Here is a 22,156-nt window from a genome sequence, read left to right on the forward strand (position 1 = left end):
TGCCAGAGGTACTTATATCCTAACCTTAGTCGAGCGGTTACAACATCTTTTAATCTAATGTTCTTGTTACTTGCTCCATATACATACTTCACTGGATGCATTTCATCATAGTAAACATTAGATTGACTATTTCCTATTTGCACTTGTCTCCTTGCGTCAATTTATCAACTAGTTCTTTTCCGATTACAGTTTTAAGGGTTTTTTGCACAGACCCAGATTGTATTCAACAGTGTCCTTGTTAGACGCGAGTTTGGCGAGGGCATCAGCTTTGTCATGTTCTTTAAGGCCTACGTGAGAGGGATGCTGTAGCAGGTGGTGGTGGTAGTAGCAGGTGGCGGTGGTGTTGGCGGCGGCAGCAGCGGCGTGGGTGTAGCGGGTGATGGAGGGTGTAGCAGGTGGTGGCGGTTGGTGTAGCAGGTGGTGGTGGTGGTGGCACACTATCACTCCCTTCCTTCCCCCAACCCACACTATATTTGTCTTCCTCACCTCTAACCAACACTATATCTGTCTTCCTCACCCCTAGTCGACACTATATCTGTCTTCCTCACCCCTAACCTACACTATCCCTACCACAAAGTACTTTTCCTATATCATATAACCTCAATCAGTTCAAATCATCCTGCTTCACATATCTTCAGTCTCAAACAAGGACAAGACGCCCCAGTGAATAGATTTGGCGACAATGCAGGATGTTGTTACGAGAACACCATACTGTTCCTCAATCATAAACACTTTGTGGTTATCCGAGTATGGTAAGACAACCTTCTTGACCTTTGTCAACAGATTTTTACTGTATATTACCAAAGTTCTCCACTCAAGTTCTGAACCTATGCAGTCCAGTTCTGATACTATACAGTCTAGCTCCGATACTATGTAGTCCAGTTCTGATACTATGCAGTCCAGTTCTGAACTCTCCACTCAAGTTCTAAACAAATGCAGTCCAGTTCTGATACTATACAGTCTATGTCTGATACTATGTAGTCCAGTTCTGATACTATGCAGTCCAGTTTTGAACTCTCCACTCAAGTTCTAAACAAATGCAGTCCAGTTCTGATACTATACAGTCTATGTCTGATACTATGTAGTCCAGTTCTGATACTATGCTGTCCAGTTCTCAACCAATGCAGTCCAGCTCTGATACTATGTAGTCCAGTTCTGTTACTATGTAGTTCAATTCTGAAACTATGCAGTCCAGCTCTGATACTATGCAGTCCAGCTCTGATACTATGCAGTCCAGTTCTGATAATATGCTGTCCAGTTCTCAACCAATGCAGTCCAGCTCTGATACTATGCAGTCCAGTTCTGATATTATGCTATCCAGTTCTCAACCAATGCAGTCCAGCTCTGATACTATGTAGTCCAGTTCTGAACCTATGCGGTCCAGCTCTGATACTATGTAGTCCTGTTTTGACACTATGCAGTCCAACTCTGATATTATGTAATCCAGCTCTGATACTATTTAGTCCAGTTCTGCTACTATGTAGTCCAGCTCTGATACTATGTAGTCCAGTTCTGAACCTATGCAGTTCAGTTCTAATACCATTCAGTCCAGTTTTGATACTATGCAATCCAGTTCTGATACTATGCAGTCCAGTTCTGAACCTATTCTTTCAGCTCTGAGCCTATTCACTAAGTGCTGAACTTGCCCACATACTTCTGTACGTCTCTACTCAGTTCTGAACCTCTCCAGTCAGCTGATCAGCTCCTTTGAACTCACGTGATTAGGTTAGGTTAGGTTAGGTTAGGTTAGGTGAGGTGAGGTGAGGTTAGGTTAGGTTAGGTTAGGTTAGGTTAGATTAGATTAGATTAGATTAGGTTAGGTTAGGTTAGGTTAGTTTAGGTTAGCCTTAATATTTATGAAAATATTAACACTGGCAAAAAAAAAATAATAATATTAATGAACAGAATAAGAGAGTGTAGAGTAAATACATACTCTAACCTAACCTGACTTAACCTTGATTGTCAGAGTTTGCCCTCCCTGACACGGGTAACCACCTCCCACAATCACCGTGGTGATATCTCTATTGGGGAAAATTTATAATTCTTGCCTGGACCAACCGGGGATCCGTGGTCAATAGTAATACCAAGGTGCACAACCCTGGGACCCACGCAATATATGGGTAAAAGTTTCAAGTCTTTAACTGCTTCCGTTTTGGAGCTGCAGACAGACAGACAGACAGACAGACAGACAGACAGACAGACAGACACGTCCTTTTATTTTTATAGATTCCTAGTTCTCTCGTTCACCCTTTTAAGGAAGAGCGTTCGACTGGAACTGGAACGTTGGAGTGGGCAATTGGACGTTGGAGTAGGAAGTGGAGCGTTGGCGTAAGCAGTGGAGCGTTGGAGAAGGCATTGGAGCTTTCAAGTCGGAGCTGGAGCGTTGGAGTATGAGGTGGAGCGTTGGAGTAAAGAGTGGATCGTTAGAAAGGGGGTTGGCGCGTTGGAGTAGGAACCGGAGCAATGGAGTAGACCTTAGAGCGTTGGAGTAGGGGATGGAGAGTTGGAGTAGGAGGTGGAGCGTTGGAGTAGAAGGTAGAGCGTTGGAGTAGGAGGTGGAGCGTTGGAGTATGAGGTGGAGCGTTGGAGTAAAGAGTGGATCGTTAGAGAAGGGGTTGGCGCGTTGGAGTAGGAACCGGAGCGTTGGAGTAGACGTTAGAGCGTTGGAGTTGGAGATGGAGAGTTGGAGTAGGAGGTGGAGCGTTGGAGTAGAATGTAGAGCGTTGGAGTAGGAGGTGGGGCGTTGGAGTAGGAGGTGGGGCGTTGGAGTAGGAGGCGGAGCGTTGTAATAGGTGGTGGAGCGTTGGAGTAAGGAGTGGATCGTTAGAGAAGGGGTGGCGCGTTGGAATAGGAACTGGAGCGCTGGAGTAGACGTTAGAGCGTTGGAGTAGGAGATGGAGAGTTGGAGTAGGAGGTGGAGCGTTGGAGTAGGAACTGGAGCGCTGGAGTAGACGTTAGAGCGTTGGAGTAGGAGATGGAGCGTTGGAGTGGTGGAGCGTTGGAGTAAGGAGTGGATCGTTAGAGAAGGGGTGGCGCGTTGGAATAGGAACTGGAGCGCTGGAGTAGACGTTAGAGCGTTGGAGTAGGAGATGGAGAGTTGGAGTAGGAGGTGGAGCGTTGGAGTAGGAACTGGAGCGCTGGAGTAGACGTTAGAGCGTTGGAGTAGGAGATGGGGAGTTGGAGTAGGAGGTGGAGCGTTGGAGTAGAAGGTAGAGCGTTGGAGTAGGAGGTGGGGCGTTGGAGTACGAGGTGGGGTATTGGAGTAGGAGGCGGAGCGTTGGAAGAGGAGGTAGAGCGTTGGAGTAAGGAGTGGATCGTTAGAGAAGGGGGTGGCGCGTTGGAGTAGACGTTAGAGCGTTGGAGTAGGAGATGGAGAGCTGGAGTGGACCGTTGGGGTCAGTAAGCAGTAGAGCATTGGAGTGGAGTGTCGGATTAGAAGGTGATTAGGTACAAGATGTTAGCCTCCACGATGGTAATTAATTTACTGGAACAGAGAAAAAAGTATTTTTTGTGTGTGTGTAAGTTGATATTTCGCCTCATGTACCGTAGAGGGAGGGTGGGGGGGATAGCTCAATCTAGCTGACCAGGTCTCCTCGATGTCTCCTTCCCCTCCTCCCCTCACTCTCACATGACTTTCTGCTGACTTGTTATTCACCTACGTCTTCAAACTCTTTCTAAGATTAAGAGAGAGAGAGATACTTGGCTCACATGGGTTCACCTAATATTGTAAAAAATCTAAGAACGAGTCAAAATATAGTTTTTTACCGTACTATCTCCTCCTCCTCCCACTACCCCCAGTGTCTCACAGGACGTGTATGTATCTTAAAGTTACCAGTTATTGACGGGAACGACTATGGCTACACTCTGTCTCTCTGTCTGTCTGTCTATCATTTTGTCATTGATACTTCCTCCAGGCGTTGACACTGTCACCTTGGCACTGCTACTATCCCTTTAGCATTATTATTGTCCCTTTGGCACTATTACTGCTCCTTCTACACCGCTACTGTCACCTTGGCACTGCTACTATCCCTTTAGCATTATTATTGTCCCTTTGGCACTATCACTGTCCCTTCTACACCACTACTGTCCCCATAATACTGTTACTGTCCCTTTAACACAATTACTGTCTCTTTTACGCCGCTACTGTCTCCTTGGCCTTCCCAATGTCCCATTGGCACTGGTACTGTCCCCTTGGGACTATCATTGTCCCATTTGCATTGCTACTGCCCTCTTGGCACTGGTAATGTTCCCTTAGCCCAGCTACTGTCCCCTTGGCACTGCTGCTGTTCCCTTAGCATTGCTTCTGTCCCCTTGGCACTGCTACTGTCTCCTTGGCACTGCTACTGTCCCCTTAGCATTGCTGCTGTCCCCTTGGCACTGCTACTGTCCCCTTGGCACTGCTACTGTCCCCTTGGCACTGTTACTGTCCCCTTAGCATTGCTACTGTCCCCTTGGCACTATTGGCACTACTTCTGTTCCCCTGACATCAATACCGCCTTCTTGATAATTGAAATTGTCTCCAGACACTAATACTGTCCTCCTGACACTAATACTGTACTCTTGGTTCCCCTGACGAATATCAATACCGCCTTCTTGATAATTGACGCTAATACTGTGACAGACACTACCCATGACACTAATACTGTCCTCCTGACACTAATACTGTACTCTTGGTATCAATACTGCCCTCCTGACACGAATATTGTCCTGGCACTAATACTGCCCTCCTGACACCAGTACTACCCTTCCGACACTAATACTGTCCTTCTGACGCTAATACTGCCTTCCTGACAGACACTACCTTCATGACACTAATACTGTCCTCCTGACACTAATACTGTACTCTTGGTATCAATACTGCCCTCCTGACACGAATATTGTCCTGGCACTAATACTGTCCTCCTGACACCAGTACTACCCTTCCGACACTAATACTGTCCTCTTGACCCTAATACTGTCTACCTAACACTAGTATTGTCCTCCTGACATTAGTACTGTTCTCCTGACACTAGTACTTAACATGACCTATATTTCCAAAGCTGTAGGTCTCAGCAACTGGCCAGGTATTGTCAGCTGGTCTATCATGCCTTCATGCCCGGGACTGTTGGTGACTATAGCATGTTGTGTTGCTCAGTCATAGACACTACAGGAGAATGTTAAACTGAACACCATCTTCATATAGAGACCAAACTTTCACTGCCTTCTAGAGTTGTATGTAGTACTTGAAACTTGATTCCCTAAAAACGCTAACAAAAATGTTATCTGTTGACTCCAGTGAAAATGAGAGCAAAGACGACTATGATGCTGCAAGATGGCATCAGTTCTTCCGGTTTTTCGACACTTGAACTAAATATGTCACATGAGCAAGGGCAACTAGCAGGAGAAAACTGGTAAAATACAAGTTCTCACTAGACTTAAATTATCAAGCTGCTAGAAATCTCTCTTATTCAGTCAGTCCACCTCTGTGTGTGCACATGCTGCTCCCGCAGCATGTGGGATGATAGTTCCCTCGGGTGACTGTAAGGAGGTTGACGCTAAAAGGGATGTATAAATTATGTACTGTAGTGTGTCAGCCACTACTCATCACCTGACACACACGGGGGTGGTGAGGAACATGGCAGGGAGACACTGCCAGTCATCCCAAACTACCTCAGATCTTTGACACTGGGTTATCGCTAACAACAGGTAAAGTTGCATCGAAGGGAAGGTAAAGAGCGCCTTGACTGATAGGCGGAAAAAAGCTCTAGGACTGTACATGTGATACTCCTAGATACAGTACAATGCTAAGGGTAACTAAACATGTTTGAAATGCGAAAAAAAGGGCGAGTATAGGTATAGCAAAGTACTCCCCCCACACACACTTACCCACACACACCCCCCACCACACACCCACATCGCCCACCACACACCCAAACCCCTTCTACACACACCTACGACAGCATCCCACTAAAGTCAAGGGATTCACCCTCGACCGAGGTGGGGGCGCTGCAGGAGATGGGGCACTTCCCGACTGGGCTGCCAGGGGAGCAAAAACGTCACCTTGGATACCCGCAAACAAAAACATTATGGAGCGCGATGACATTTACGTGTAGAGCGCGGCAGGTATATAAGGGGAGCGCTCCACTCCTCTTGGCATTCGGTCGCTCCTACATATCTCCATCATGAGGATTATTGTAAGTTGGAAAGACTTGTGGAGTCATCGTGCATTGTGGTGGAGGTGGAAAATTTTAGTGATGTGTGAGTGTGGCGTAGATATAAAATTAATGAGGAGCTGACGTGACGTGATAAGTTTGTGATGATGGTTAGTGTGGCCAACAACGAAAGAAGAAAACAAAACAAGTGACACTGGTTATTAAATATTTTGATAATATTCTTCTCGAGATCTCACCTCTAAGATATTTCACCAGAAAAAGAAATACTTTTTTTTCCATACAAAGATTCCTGTCTTCACTGCTGCAACAGATGACATTATATCTTAGTATACTTACCTTGCCTTTACAAACAAGACGTCAAATACTCTCCGGCCACTAGACACAGAGATACATTTATCCAGAGGTGTTGGCACAAGTCAGTAATCACACACACTGATACTAATTATTATCACAAGCAGCGTGTAATTATAATATTTAGTAGTGTTTGCATGATAACATTTAATTACAGTACCAGAGTGACCTTTGCTTAGACAGAAATCTAAAAAGATGTTCAAGCAGTTATATAAAGTTGCTTAGAAAGACCTTGTGGCTTGCTACGTCGTTCTGGTTGGCTATGATAACTAACTCGACACTAATAATACTAGTTTTAGAAAATTTTGACCAAATATAATCAGAATTAAAAAAAAAAACTATTTTCTCATAACTAAAATGACTAAAAGCATCTGGTTATGGTAGGATTTCGGTATTAGTGTGATGTCATTCAAATTGGTTATCAGTGTGGTTACATTAGTGAACCACTTAAGGTAAGCTAATTAAGTTACACATCTCTTAACAACGCCATGTTTACATTTATACTTATTTATATTTCACTGACTAAATCAGAACCCCCTAACGAATTGGGGCGTTAGGTTAGGTCAGGTTAGGTTAATCTCAAGATGAAATGAGCCTAGAGCTAATCTTCTTGGGATCCCATTATACATACATACATACATACATACATACATACATACATACATACATACATACATACATACATACATACATACATACATACATACATACATACATACATACATACATACATACATACATACATGCATACATACATACTTTTGTGTACCTCCCGGAGACGAGTCTAGTACCTAATATTTTAAGATGAAAATTCATAATGATTTTCATAGTTCATTTAGTGTGTAGGGTCCATCAGCGGCAGGTTCTTTCAGTGTCAGCTTTCTTTTTTTGTTTAGTGAAAAATTTCCTCGTTGATATCCTACGTCGGTGGTGCAGGTGAGGTAACAAATGTGGTGTTTCTCCAGGTGTGTGTACTGCTGGCAGTTGCCGGTACGAGCTCTGCACAAATCGTCAGAGGCTCAACCATACTCAATCAAAGACCCGGGAAACAAACGGCCGACACTGCCCAAGTACCTGCTACCCTCGCTGCTGATCCCAGTCCTATTGCTTCTGCTCCTGCTGCTCCCACTGCTTCAACGCCTGCCGGAGGTAGTGCAGCTACTCAGGCTTCTAAACAACAAAATTTAGGCAGAGGTTTCTTCGGTCCTGGCCTCAACAACCCTCTGGCGATCCCCGTTAGCCCCTTCGTGGCACAGCACGCCCAGAAAGTGCTCAAGATGCGCCCCGACTATCGAGTGGTGAGTTCTTTCGTTCACTTGTTAACTAATATAGCATTTGTTTTCGTCTCTTGAAGTCCATTGATTTGTGGTCCTTTACTGCTTGTATACTTAATATTCTCTGTAGTCTTGTCAGACGAGTTCTCTTATTGAATACAAGTTCTCCCAAACTAATCCGAAAAAATATGTAGAATAATTAATACAAACATCTCTTTCCTTTCAGTTCGTTGACATTGATGGCACGGCGCATTTCACTGACATGTTCGGCCGAGAGGTTGAAGAGTTTCTTGATCCTTTTGGCAATGATATGAGCGAACTCTTGGACCTTCAGGAGCAACAGGAGCGTCTCTTCGATGCCCAGCTAGAGCGGCAGCAACTTCTCCAAGAGACTCGCCAGAGAGAATTTGACCGCCGTCGCCAATTGCTAGAGTTGCAGCTGCTTCAGCAATTCCAGACCAACCCTACAGCTTTTGACCCCTCCATTGGAGCAAGTTTGGGCGCAGGTGGTAATTTGGGCGCTGGTGTTGGACTTGGCACATCTCAGACACAATCAGGCCATAGATTCAGTGGGTAGTTTTCCCCCGCTCAGACCTTTTTTTTTTTTACACATGATCCCGCTACCTTTCAAGTACTCTCATTTCCCTTCTATTTGTCTAACTACCTGACCCTGCCTACCTAACACCTGATCCCTCCTGCTTATTACCTATTCCTCAACCCTTCCCCTACCCTCCCCTCCCCCAATCATGTCAGGTGTCTTACCACCAAGTCTTGCACCAACCCTCACCACTCCCACAAGCTATACCTGTCCTCGACACACCAAGTCTAACACCATTATACACGTAAAGCTAATAATGGTATTCAATGTCACTTTGATCTTTGTATAAATTATTTCATAATAAATAAATACATATAAATGTACAAATTGATTTTGTTTCATTTGCTTAAAATTGATAAGGGAATTTTCATAGATCATGCATACATTAATGCTAAGGCTATTCTTTTCTAACCAACTTTTAATTTTAATTTTTAAACCTTTACTCTCAAAACAAGGGACCCCGTCCACAACAGTGAAGCGTCTTCAGACTTCTAGGTTCTCGAATTAATTTTTGTTCCTACTTTTTGGTGGCAATTGTACTTACTCTAAGATCTTTCTTATACATATAGATCCCGCCTCAACTTAAGCTTAATCTTTTCATCATATTCCAAGCATATGCCCGTCCAATAAACTCACAACAGCTCAGTCATTTATGACGTGTACTCGTATGTGTGTCTGGCACGCATAGAGCCTGCGGGCACAAAACATAATTATGTGTATTATATTCCACTTATACTTGCTAAATAATTATGAAGTACAGTATATCACTATTTGCAAATTTCTTCAGTTTGGTTTTACTTAACGTGTGAATTTATAATAATTTAGAGATTTTCAAAAATAAGGGAGGAAATACGAGGGGAGTACAGAGGTTGTAGGAGCATCTCTCAAGCATGCGGGTCAACAAGCCCTTGTAGTCAGTATTCAGCTGAGCGTTAAATAAACACACGCTAAGTATTAACAGGTGTTTTTGTGTAGCGTTCTTGACCATGTACTCACGACACGTCTGGCACTGTAGTCATAAAGACATATCAGATCGTGTTAGAATGTATCAATCTCCGACAGCGTGTTCTATAAAGCAGGGTACAATAAAGTGTTACTTATACAGGGGGGGGGGGGAGTATGCATGATTATTGGACTTAATGTTTGTTCATGTTGTCTCAGATGCTTCCAGGCGTGTCGAGAGTATATATCGGCAACAGTACGTTTGTCTGAGTGTACATATACGAGTTTCTGAGTGTACGTGTACGAGTATCTGAGTGTACGTGTACTAGTGTCTGAGTGTACGTGTACGTGTATCTGAGTGTACGTGTATGAATATCTGAGTGTACGTGTACGGGTATCTGAGTGTACGTGTACGGGTATCTGGGTGTACGTGTACGAGTATCTGAGTGTACGTGTATGAATATCTAAGTGTACGTGTACGGGTATCTGAGTGTACGTGTACTAGTATCTGAGTGTACGTGTACGAGTATCTGAGTGTACGTGTATGAATATCTGAGTGTACGTGTACGAGTATCTGAGTGTACGTGTATGAATATCTGAGTGTCCGAATATCTCGAATAATCTGAGTGTACGTGTACGGGTATCTGAGTGTACGTGTACGAGTATCTTAGTGTACGTGTACGAATATCTCGAATAATCTGAGTATACGTGTACGAGTATCTGAGTGTACGAGTATCTGAATGTACGTGTACGAATATCTGAGTATACGTGTACGAGTATCTGAGTGTCCGTGTACGAATATCTGAATGTACGTGTACGAGTAACTGAGTGTACGTGTACGAATATCTGAGTGTCCGAATATCTCGAATAATCTGAGTGTACGTGTACGATTATCTGAGTGCACGTGCACGAGTATCTGAGTGTACGTGTACGAATATCTGAATGTACGTGTACGAGTAACTGAGTGTACGTGTACGATTATCTGAGTGTACGTGCACGAGTATCTGAGTGTTCGTGTACGAGTATCTGAGTGTACGTGTACGAATATCTGAGTGTACGTGTGCAATTATCTGAGTGTACGAGTATCCGAATGTAAGTGTACGAATATCTGAGTGCACGTGTACGAGTATCTGAGCGCACGTGTACGAATATCTGAGTGTACGTGTACGAGTATCCGAGTGTACGTGTACGATTATCTGAGTTTACGAGTATCTGAGTGTACGTGTATCTGAGTGTACGTGTACGAATATCTGAGTGTACGTGTACGAGTATCTAAGTGTACGTGTACGATTATCTTAGTGTACGTGCACGAGTATCTGAGTGTACGTGTACGAGTATCTGAGTGTACGTGTACGAATATCTGAGTGTACGTGTACAAGTATCCGAGTGTACGTGTACGATTATCTGAGTGTACGTGTACGAGTATCTGAGTGTACGTGTACGAGTATCTGAGTGTACGTGTACGAGTGTCTGAGGGTACCTGCACGAGTGTCTGAGCGTACCTGCACGAGTGTCTGAGGGTACCTGCACGAGTGTCTGAGGGTACCCGCACGAGTGTCTCAGGGTACCTGCACGAGTGTCTGAGGGTACCCGCACGAGTGTCTGAGGGTAGCTGCACGAGTGTCTGTGGGTACCTGCTCGAGTGTCTGAGCGTACCTGTACGAGCGTCTGAGGGTACCTGCACGAGTGTCTGAGGGTACCCGCACGAGTGTCTGAGGGTACCCGCACGAGTGTCTGAGGGTACGTGCACGAATGTCTAAGGGTACGTGCACGAGTGTCTGAGGGTACCTGCACGAGTATTAGGGTGCTCTGGAGGGTACCTGCACGAGAGTGTCTGTGGGTACGTGCACGAGTGTCTGATGATACCTGCACGAGTGTCTGAGCGTACCTGCACGAGTGTCTGAGGGTACCCGCACGAGTGTCTGTTGGTACCCGCACGAGTGTCTGAGGGTACCGCACGAGTGTCTGTTGGTACCTGCACGAGTGTCTGAGGGTACCTGCACGAGTGTCTGTGGGTACCTGCACGAGTGTCTGAGGGTACCCGCACGAGTGTCTGAGGGTACCCGCACGAGTATCTCTTGGTACCCGCACGAGTGTCTGTGGGTACCCGCACGAGTGTCTGAGGGTACCCGCACGAGTGTCTGAGGGTACACGCACGAGTGTCTGTGGGTACCTGCACGAGTGTCTAAGGGTACCTGCATGAGTGTCTGTGGGTACCCGCACGAGTGTCTGAGGGTACCCGCACGAGTATCTCTTGGTACCCGCACGAGTGTCTGTGGGTACCCGCACGAGTGTCTGTGGGTACCTGCACGAGTGTCTGAGGGTACCTGCACGAGTGTCTGAGGGTACACGCACGAGTGTCTGTGGGTACCTGCACGAGTGTCTGAGGGTACCCGCACGAGTGTCTGAGAGTACCCGCACGAGTGTCTGAGGGTACCCGCACGAGTGTCTGTTGGTTCCCGCACGAGTGTCTGAGGGTACCTGCACGAGTGTCTGAGGGTACCTACACGAGTGTCTGAGGGTACCCGCACGAGTGTCTGAGGGTACCTGCACGAGTGTCTGAGGATACGTGCACGAGTGTCTTAAGGTACATGCACAAGTATACGAGTGCATGTGTACGAAAGTCTGGGTGTACGTGCACAAGCATTGAGTGTTTGTGTACGAGTGTCTGAGTGTCGGTGAACATCATCAACATGTGATTCGTGCACATGCTTACAGACGTTTCGTAAAAATGATTTGTTCTTCTTCAATATGTTACACTAGCAGGAGACAGATAGATAGATAGATAGATAGATAGAAAGATAGATAGATCTAAAAAGAATTCCTCATATATCAGTTCAAATACTGCAGAAATTAGACTTTCAGGGAAATAACCATTACATAAAATCCACCTTTAGTTTGACGATGGTAACAGGCGTGGAGCAATTACACTGTTGAACTATCACCGCTAAGAAGATATAAATATAGGGCCCCCAGAAGCCAGGCCAGGATGGCAACCTATCATAACCAGATACTGAGGAAGGTGAAGGTAAACACCTCACTCACACGCGTTCATATCCACAAACTCACTCAGTTCTACATAAGCTGACCTCCTCAAGTACACAGTCTGGAGAGAACCGGTGATAAAAAATGTTTTACAAAAGTGAAATAAGTTAATGAAATTAGAATCTGACACATACAAATAACAATGGCTATCTTTAGAAATTTTGCAGATGTTTCAATTTAATAAAAATAAAATAAAATATGTTATACTCGTATTTGTAATCCTGTATAATATCTCAAAAAATTTTCTGTCCACACTCTGAGTGATGCATTATGAGACCACGGATGATAGATATTGGGATACATTTAATTTGGTATATAGTTTATCTTAAGTGATGCAATGAGTATTTACTTGTTACCAAATGTAGTTGGATCAGTATGCCACAGAACCACGCATGCCAACCCTCCCGGGACATCACGAGTTGCATGTAGCATTTCGGAAGTCATCGGACCCATCCTGGCAGATATTTTTTTGAGATACTGTACATGTTTTCCTGTGTTGACCGATTCAACACGGCAAAAGTGGTGAGAAGGTGACTTACATTTTTAAATGAAACAACCAACACCATCAAAAAGAAAATTTACCTGATTTGTGATTTTCTGTTAAAAACTGAATATTTGAGTATTATTATGGAATACGTTAACCCACATTAGACATAAGGGGATAGAGCCTTAGAAGTACTGTAATTGATATTTTGGTGGAAAACAACCACACTCAGTTTCACATATATTACACCTTCTTTTAATTGGTAAAGTGTAATAGTTGAAATGGGATAGATACTGAGTGGTGGGTGAAGTGTAATAGGTGGAGTGTAATGGGTGAAGTGGGATGGGTGGAGTGAGGGAGGTAGATAACGATAGGTGGTGTGTGAAGTGCGGAGAGTGACTGTTGGAGAGTAATGAGTAGAGTGTGAAGGTGAAGAGAGATAGTGAACGCTGACATTTGAGTCTTGCGCACAGTCTGGAACTATATATAAGGCGCGCGCCGCGCTCCTCATTGCATTCAGTCCCAACTACGAGGCTCAAGCTTCATCATGAAGATTATTGTAAGTTGAGAAGCCTTATGGGGGAGCGGTGTAGTGTGGTGGTGATAAAAAGTTATATTGTGGCGCTTGTGTGTCGCTCATTTAAAATAAATGTGGCTTTGGCATAAAGTTGGTGTGGCGTTAATATACAGCACGATGTAGTAGATATGGTTAATGTTACCAACGAGGAATGATTTCAATTAGTCAAACCTACACGTTACACTCATTCCATTTATGATAACTTAACATGAAGGTGTTATTCAATTTCAATAAAATATGAAATTTATTTTTATTTTAATAAAAAAAAAGTGGTTGAAGTCTCACCAAACATATTATCGTCTTCCTTATGTTTTCCTCAGCTTAACAAAAAAATGCATAAGCAACTTTTCTTGATGTCTTAGCACAATTTATTTGACACATTATATCATCACAATGCTCTGCAGATAAATAAGTGAACGCCATTATCACAACACCACTTACTTTCATTCCCAATAAAAAGGTTGAACAAGAACGAGCGAATACCAAGAGGACTGACTGTTTTACATGATTTATATTTTCTTCATTAAAATCTATTCTATTCATTCTACTTTTATGTGGTTGCGGTTCCCAGAGTAGAGGCTCGTTCCTAAACACTAACAGTAGGTTTCCTTTATGATTCCTATAGTGATACTATTAAGTAGACGATTCTGCTGTAGCAGTTGTTGTCATTGGCACAAGTAATGGATAGGTTCTCCCAGTGGTAAGCTCCATAATCCCATCAGTTGGAAAAGCGTCGGTAAAGTTCCTTCAGTTGTGTAAGGTGGTGGGTAGGTCCCACAGTGAACGGTCCCTCCAGTGAGAGACTATAACTAACACCAGTGTTTGTTTCTCCAGGTGTGTGTCCTTCTGGCAGCAGCCACCATGACTGCTGCAAAACCGCAGACTGCCGCCACCGAAGACGCTACAACCCTCTCTGCTGATCCCTCCCCTGCTGCTGATCCCTCCCCTGCTGCTGATCCCTCCCCTGTTACTGATCCCTCCCCTGCTGCTGATCCCTCCCCTGCTACTGATCCCTCCCCTGCTGCTGATCCCTCCCCTGCTGCTGATCCCTCCCCTGTTACTGATCCCTCCCCTGCTGCTGATCCCTCCTGCTGATCCCTCCCCTGCTGCTGATCCCTCCCCTGCTACTGATCCCTCCCCTGCTGCTGATCCCTCCCCTGCTGCTAATCCCTCCCCTGCTGCTAATCCTTCTCCTGCTGCTAATCCTTCCCCTGCTGCCGATCCCGCTCCAGGTGCCACTGCAACAACGTCTGCTAAGTCTTCTGCATCCCCTACCACTGCGCCTGCTGCAAGTGGTGCATCTCGTGTTAATCCATCTTTCTTCGGTCCTGGCCTCAATAACCAAGCAGCAATCCCTGTTAACCCCATGGTGGTACAACACGCCAACAAAGTGCTTGCCACACACCCACACCTCCGAGTGGTAAGTGCTGACTTATTTCTTTATCTTTATTGGGTAACCAACAGTCTTCAAATCTTAGCACCAGTATTCAAGAACAAACACCTCTTTATCTCCTCATTGACCCATTGCTTCTGTGTTCCCTGACTATTTAAATGTCTAACATATGCATAGCTTTCAGACGAGTCCTCGTATGATTATGAGTTCTCCTAAATTTTTCCAAAACAAGAGGAATGATTAATAGTTCCACAAGATTTTGGAATAATTCACATTTAGCTCTTGAAGATACTCTTTTTATTACATTTATTGTGTTTTTCTCGAGAAAAAAGTGTGACTATAGAAACAGCCTTCTAACATCATTTTACTTGCAGTTCGTCGATATCGATGGTACGGCGCACTTCACTGACATATACGGCCGCGAGGTCGAGGAGGTTTTAGATCAGTTCGGCCATGACTTGGCCGAACTCTTGGACGTTCAGGAACAGCAGGAGCGTCTCTTAGATGCGCGTCAGAAACAGCAGCTCCTCCAAACAGCGACTCGCAACAGAGAATTTGAGCGCCGTCTCAAACAGCTGGAGTTGCAGCTGATGAAAGATTTCCAGACCAACCCCTCAACTTTTGACCCGCCAGCAAGAATGGGTGCTTCTGGCGCTGGTGGCCACAGATTTAGTTCGTAAAGTTTATTCACCGCCCTGACCCTCCCTCACTCTTGCTGTAACTATTCCCCATAAGATCATCACTTCTTGTCTACCTTAGCAGTGCATCCGGAAAGTCCTCCCACTTACCTAACTACTGTAATATTGACAGTATGTTGCTTCATGTTCTTCATCACCTGATCGTGCCAACCTTACCACTTGATCCAACCCATCAGTTGAACCTAATAGTCTATCATTTCATTCATCCAGTGACCTAATCCTCACGGTTATCCGTTCTTGCGAGTTTATCATTTGATCCTCCCACTCGCCTCATCTCCTCAGACTACCAGTTGATCCTTTCACCCACTTGATCCTGACGACCTATTACCTATTCCTGAACCTCTACCCTGTCCACATCCTTTCCATCCTTGTGTTGTCTTACTGTACCGCCAAGTCTTGCACCAACTCTCACCACTACCAGAGGCTACACCTGTCCTCGACAGTGCAAGTCTGACACAATTATACACGTAATATTTTTAATTTATTTAAAGTCAAAATTACCTTGACATTTGTAAAACTATTTCGTAATAAATTATTAAATATATACAAACATTATTTTTTTATTTCCATTGTACCTTTTGCTTAGTGTTGAAATGTTATATTATGAGTGAGAAAAGGGTTATCAAGGTAGATTTCCACCCTTAACGTCACTAAGAATTGTACAAAATTGGATTCATTACGATATATACATTAAGTGGTCACATGTTAAACTATGCAAACAACCTTGTACATAGACAGAGATTAACATATATAATTAATCATAATTATGGAAGAATAATTCACCATATTAGATGCTTCCCATCTCTTAAGACTTTTATTTCCGAAACATAAAGAACCCATCCGTTTAGACATCTCGAATTTATAAATTGTGGTACTTATTCCAGTACGCACATTTATAGAGGTAAGATATTTCTAATATATACGGATCAGGACTTAATTAAAGTTAGTTCTTGTCATTTATTAACGGAAAGTTTACGTATTCTTTGTAAATGTTAAGTCGACATCATGGATGAGCTATTATATGAACATGCGTGGACAGCTAGGTAAAAATATATCGACGTCTTTTTGAAGCGAAGTTTTATTTTTTCTGAGATGAGAGTTACTCTGCTACCTACATAATACAAGACCAGGTGGTAGCCCTGTTACCTACATAATACAACACCAGGTGGTAGCCCTGTTACCTACATAATACAACACCAGGTGGTAGCCCTGTTACCTACATAATACAGGACCAGGTGGTAGCCCTGTTACCTACATAATACAACACCAGGTGGTAGCCCTGTTACCTACATAATACAACACCAGGTGGTAGCCCTGTTACCTACATAATACAGGTGGTAGCCCTGTTACCTACATAATACAAGACCAGGTGGTAGCCCTGTTACCTACATAATACAACACCAGGTGGTAGCCCTGTTACCTACATAATACAGGACCAGGTGGTAGCCCTGTTACCTACATAATACAGGACCAGGTGGTAGCCCTGTTACCTACCTAATACAAGACCAGGCGGTAGCCCTGCTGAAGTATGTGTAATATTTACCTCGATATTTATTACACCACAAACCCACGACAGCAGTACGTGATATTCCAGTGATCGAAAAAGGAAAATAAAGAGCTTCTGGAAAGCACAACATATTATCATCCATTAGTACATTAAATCTCCTTTCTCATCGTACCTGTTGTCGCTGTTAGGATGTTTATTATTAGCTAGAATATATGAGACCGAGTTAATTTGTCTAACGAAAAATAATGATAGAATTTGCAAGGAAGGATAAGGTAAGAGTGTCGATACTTATAAACGACTCTTGTTCATCTGAAGGGAATTATACCACAGTCAAACATATGCCATAACAAGACAACATAACTACACACGTCTGTTTACATATTGTTCATCAGTGTAGCCATAATAATAACTTACTGGCTGACTATACACGTGTAACAGGTTGCGGGGCGGCCGAGTGGCTACAGCACTCGCCTTCTGTCCTAAGGATTCCTTGTTCACCTGCGGGGCACCACTCGTCCACCCAGCTGCGAATGGGTACCTAACTTTATAGACCGTGGTAGGAAAAGCGGTTGAGTGCAACTCCGTCCACAGAGCCTCCTTAAGTAACAATAAAAGGCTAAGTCTACGGTGTGCTGTGCCCACATTGCCCTGCAGGCAGTTAGGCCTAAAGGATCTACTTTCACTCGCGTCACACACTTATGTATCTATGGTTATCCTTAATTTTCAGAAGCCAAACTCATTAACCAAACGCTGTCGGGAGAATAAAAAAAAGTTTCAGAAAGGTTAAACAACTTAACGGAAATGGAACTGAAAACAAATAAAAAACAAACAGCTTCTATAGAAAAGTTACAGAAATTCAAATTCAATAAGAATAGAAATTATACATCTTTGACCTCATATCACAATACGTTTTTTTTTTCTCAAATCAACACTTACGAACACTTAAACTCTTAATATCTTAATCGAGACGTCGGCCAAACCAAAGAGACCAATAACATTCATTAAGTGCGAACGTCTTTTAACAAATTGAATTTTTTGCACTTTAAAAGGAGTAAGTTACGTCACCTGATATACTGGGATAATATCACTAAAAATAATCGTAATAACATCATTAGAACCACAATGACTTTCCTTCATATTAATTACATCATATGAGAACAGTGTGACGGGTTAATGTTAATCGGCGGTGTGTGAAGGGCGGAGAGTGACTGGTGGAGGATAATGGAGAGACTACAGTAAAGGTGAAGAGTGATGGCGAACGCTGACATTTGGGTCTGGCGCAGTCTGGTATATAAGGCGGGCACCGCACTCCTCCTTGCATTCAGTCTTACCACAAACCTCAAGCTTCATCATGAGGATTATTGTAAGTTGAGGAGCATTGTGGATTAGCTGTGCAATGTGGTGATGGTGTAGTGGTGTTCTTGTGGCGTTTGTGTGACGTTCATTTAATGTTAAATTGTTGGCATAACGTTGATGTAGCGCTAATATTCAGCGGTAAGTGTCGCAGTGACGGTTAGTGTGGCCGAGCAGGAGTAGTATCAGTTATGGTCAAGCCTACAAGTTTCATTAACTTTAGTTATGAGAAATCAACGCAAAGACATTATCGATGTTCACTAATATATGAAATTTTACTTCCTTTTACTGCAGTAATAAGTACGAGATTTCACATTTGAGAAATAATTGTCTTATTGTTACAAAAAAAAATCATATTCTTTAGTCTTTCCCTTAGTCTAACGCTAGATATTACGCTAACTGAAACTAAACGGACAAACAGGTTAATCCTTCGCGATGGGCTAGCATAATTTAGTTATCACACATTTCATATTCGTATAGCATTTTCACAATGCCCTGCATTGAAATAAGTGAACGCCATTATCACAACACCACTCACTTGCATTCCTACAGTGAAATCCTGCATTAATAAAACCCAATAAAAAGGTTGAACAAGAACGAGCGAATACCAAGAGGACTGACTGTTTTACATGATTTATATTTTCTTTATTAAAATCTATTCTATTCATTCTACTTTTATGTGGTTGCGGTTCCCGGAATAGAGGCTCGTTCCTAAACACTAACAGTAGGTTTCCTTTATAATTCCTAGTGTTACTATTATGTAGAGGATTCCGCTGTAGCAGTTGTTGTCATTGGCACAAGTAATGGATAGGTTCTCCCAGTGGTAAGCTCCATGATCCCATCAGTTGGAAAAGCGTCGGTAAAGTTCCTTCAGTTGTGTAAGGTGGTGGGTAGGTCCCACAGTGAACGGTCCCTCCAGTGAGACTATAACTAACACCAGTGTTTGTTTCTCCAGGTGTGTGTCCTTCTGGCAGCAGCCACCATGACTGCTGCAAAACCGCAGACTGCCGCCACCGAAGACGCTACAACCCTCTCTGCTGATCCCTCCCCTGCTACTGATCCCTCCCTTGCTGCTGATCCCTCCCCTGCTACCGATCCCGCTCCAGGTGCCACTGCTACAAAGCCTTCTGCATCCCCTACCACTGCGCCTGCTGCAACTGGTGCAACTCCTCTTAATCCATCTTTCTTCGGTCCTGGCCTCAATAACCAAGCAGCAATCCCTGTTAACCCCATGGTGGTACAACACGCCAACAAAGTGCTTGCCACACACCCACACCTCCGAGTGGTAAGTGCCGACTAATTTTTTATATTTATTGGGTAACCAACAGTCTTCAAATCTTAGCACCAGTATTCAAGAACAAACACCTCTTTATCTCCTCATTTACCCATTGCTTCTGTGTCCCCTGGCTACTGAAATGTTTAATAACTGCATTCCTCTGTAGTGAGTGCTCCCAAATTAATCCCCAAAACGATGATTGATTAATATTTCCACAAACGTTTGGAATAATTCACATTAACTCTTGAAGGAATATGTCTGCAATGTACTTAATGTTTTTAAGTCACGAAAAACTAATACAATAGGATAAACAATTTTATAACATTTATTGACTTACAGTTCGTTGACGTCGATGGCACGGCGCGCTTCACTGACATATATGGCCGCGAGGTTGAGGAGGTCTTAGATCAGTTCGGCCATGACTTGGCTGAACTATTGGACGTTCAGGAACAGCAGGAACTTCTCTTGCAAAACCAGCAACAGCAACAGCAACTTCAGATGGTTCGCAAGGGTGAATTTGATCGCCGTCGCAAACAGCTGGAGTTAAAGCTGCTTCAGGAGTTTCAGAGCAACCCTGCAGCTTTTGACCCGCCCGCAGGAGCTGGTGCTTCTGGCATTGGTGCTGAAGGCCAAGCTTAAAAATAGGTCAAGTTAAGGATTAAGAGTGTAATGTTTATTCACCTCCCTGACTCACCCTTACTATACCCGAAACTATTCACCGCAATATTAACAGTACCTGGCTTTCTTAGTACTGTACACTGAATATACCACTTGATCCTTCTCATTATCTGATCCTGTTTGCCTATCACCTGAGTTTATCCATATTCTGATTCTGCCAATCCTACCACTTGATCCAACCCATCACTTGAACTTGACTGCCTATTACCTATTCCTGAACCCCTCCCCTGCCCACACCTTTTCTCCTTCCCTCCCTGTGTTTTGTTTTATCACCAAGTCTTGCACCAACTCTCACCACGACCACAGGCTACACCTGTCCTCGGCACTGCTTGTTCAACGCGAATATATACAGAATATAAAATTATTTAAAATTAATATTACTTTGACATTTGTATGAATTATTCCGTAATAATATATATATATATATATATATATATATATATATATATATATATATATATATATATATATATATATATATATATATATATATATATATATACTGTATGTGTTAATTTATTTATTTATACACAAGTAATATTTGTTCACTTCCACTGTACGTTTTTCCTAATGTTGAAATGCTATGTTATGAGTGAGCAAAGACTTATAAAGGGAAAAAGGACTTCTGTCCTTATCGTCAGTGAGAATTATACAAAATTGGATTTAGAGCGATAAATACATTAAGTGGTGGCCTGTTATGTTAAACTATACAAACAACTTGTACACAGGCAGAATTGCCACATATCATAATTCCTATATATTAACATTGAGGTGGAATAAACCGATGTGTCATATTATTCCCATTTCTAGACTTTAATTCTCAAAGCAAAAGGAACCCCAACGATTTAGTCTCGAGTTATTATATATTATACGTAAATGTAAAGGGCCGAGGTCAACATCGTGGATCAGATACAGTACATAAACATATTTGTGAAGTCTGAGATAAGAGTCAAACTGCTACCCACATGATATAAAACCAGAATATACTCTTTCACAATCATTCGACAGACTTACGTGATATTCAGATGATAGAAGGAAAACATAGAGTTTCAAGAAAACATGAAAAATATAATGACGTACTAGTAACCTTTACGGCAATGAAACGGCAATAATATTGACTAACAACGAGGAGCTTCCATAAAAACAATCAAATGATGTGTTGCGAACTTGCGAGGTATGTCAGCCAACAGTATAATTGGCTTGACATTGTTTAGATTATACTGATGAATTTCGAAGAGTTAATAGAGAAATATTATCGCTTTGCAGGCGGATAAATTTCTTATCAACGACTCAAGAAAGACTAATCCATTATAAAAATGGCAAAATCTCAAGTTTCATGTAGCCCCCACCAAACTACGACTACATATGAAATGTTCTTCCAAACATTAAAGTGAACCGTGTGAATAGATCATAATATCTATGATCGAGAATCGCTTGACTGTGAATTGCGTCCTCACACCTGACTGAGCTCGGTTATGAGCTCTACATGATCCCCCTGTCATGAAGTTAATGGAACTTCTCGTTGTTAATATTTTTCACAAATCTCCACACGAATATTGTGTTGTGCAGTAGTGTCTTTTTACGATATGACTCAGTGCTTTAGAATTAGGAACGGATAATTCCTCTTAAAACCCCACTGACTTTGTAGTTGTTATAACGTTATTACTGCCCTTCAACAACAAAGGTCTTTAAACGCGTAACAAGGTTAGTAATTATATTCACTAGTCCAAAAACATGAAAAAATTATGAGAAAAAGCTTTCTATTGAGTCACGTTAATAGAAAAACGTCCCTTTCTTATTATTTAGTTTTAAGTATAGTGAATTCCCG

General features: G+C 42.9%; 3 protein-coding genes across 3 annotated transcripts; all 3 read left to right on the forward strand.

The window, feature by feature from the left end:
• The first annotated feature begins 6,073 nt into the window (after positions 1-6,073).
• LOC121873325 lies at positions 6,074-8,702 on the forward strand. Its single transcript, XM_042376842.1, has 3 exons — positions 6,074-6,173; positions 7,469-7,801; positions 8,004-8,702. Exons 1-3 carry the CDS (start codon positions 6,162-6,164, stop codon positions 8,352-8,354), a joined length of 696 nt encoding a protein of 231 aa, XP_042232776.1. The 5' UTR covers positions 6,074-6,161; the 3' UTR covers positions 8,355-8,702.
• A 5,841-nt stretch (positions 8,703-14,543) lies between these two features.
• LOC121873137 lies at positions 14,544-16,066 on the forward strand (the record flags this gene model as incomplete). The annotated part of the gene is made up of 2 exons (XM_042376453.1): positions 14,544-14,843; positions 15,191-16,066. Coding segments are annotated over 2 exons (606 nt in total), but the record flags the coding sequence as incomplete, so codon positions are not given.
• Positions 16,067-18,296: 2,230 nt separating this feature from the next.
• Positions 18,297-20,714, forward strand: LOC121873326 (AF4/FMR2 family member lilli-like). The gene is made up of 3 exons (XM_042376843.1): positions 18,297-18,384; positions 19,330-19,659; positions 19,990-20,714. Exons 1-3 carry the CDS (start codon positions 18,373-18,375, stop codon positions 20,287-20,289), a joined length of 642 nt encoding a protein of 213 aa, XP_042232777.1. The 5' UTR covers positions 18,297-18,372; the 3' UTR covers positions 20,290-20,714.
• The last annotated feature ends 1,442 nt before the right edge of the window (positions 20,715-22,156 follow it).

The sequence above is a fragment of the Homarus americanus genome, unplaced genomic scaffold (genome assembly GCF_018991925.1).
Source record: "Homarus americanus isolate GMGI-L3 unplaced genomic scaffold, GMGI_Hamer_2.0 scaffold32929, whole genome shotgun sequence".
Lineage (NCBI taxonomy): Eukaryota > Metazoa > Arthropoda > Malacostraca > Decapoda > Nephropidae > Homarus > Homarus americanus.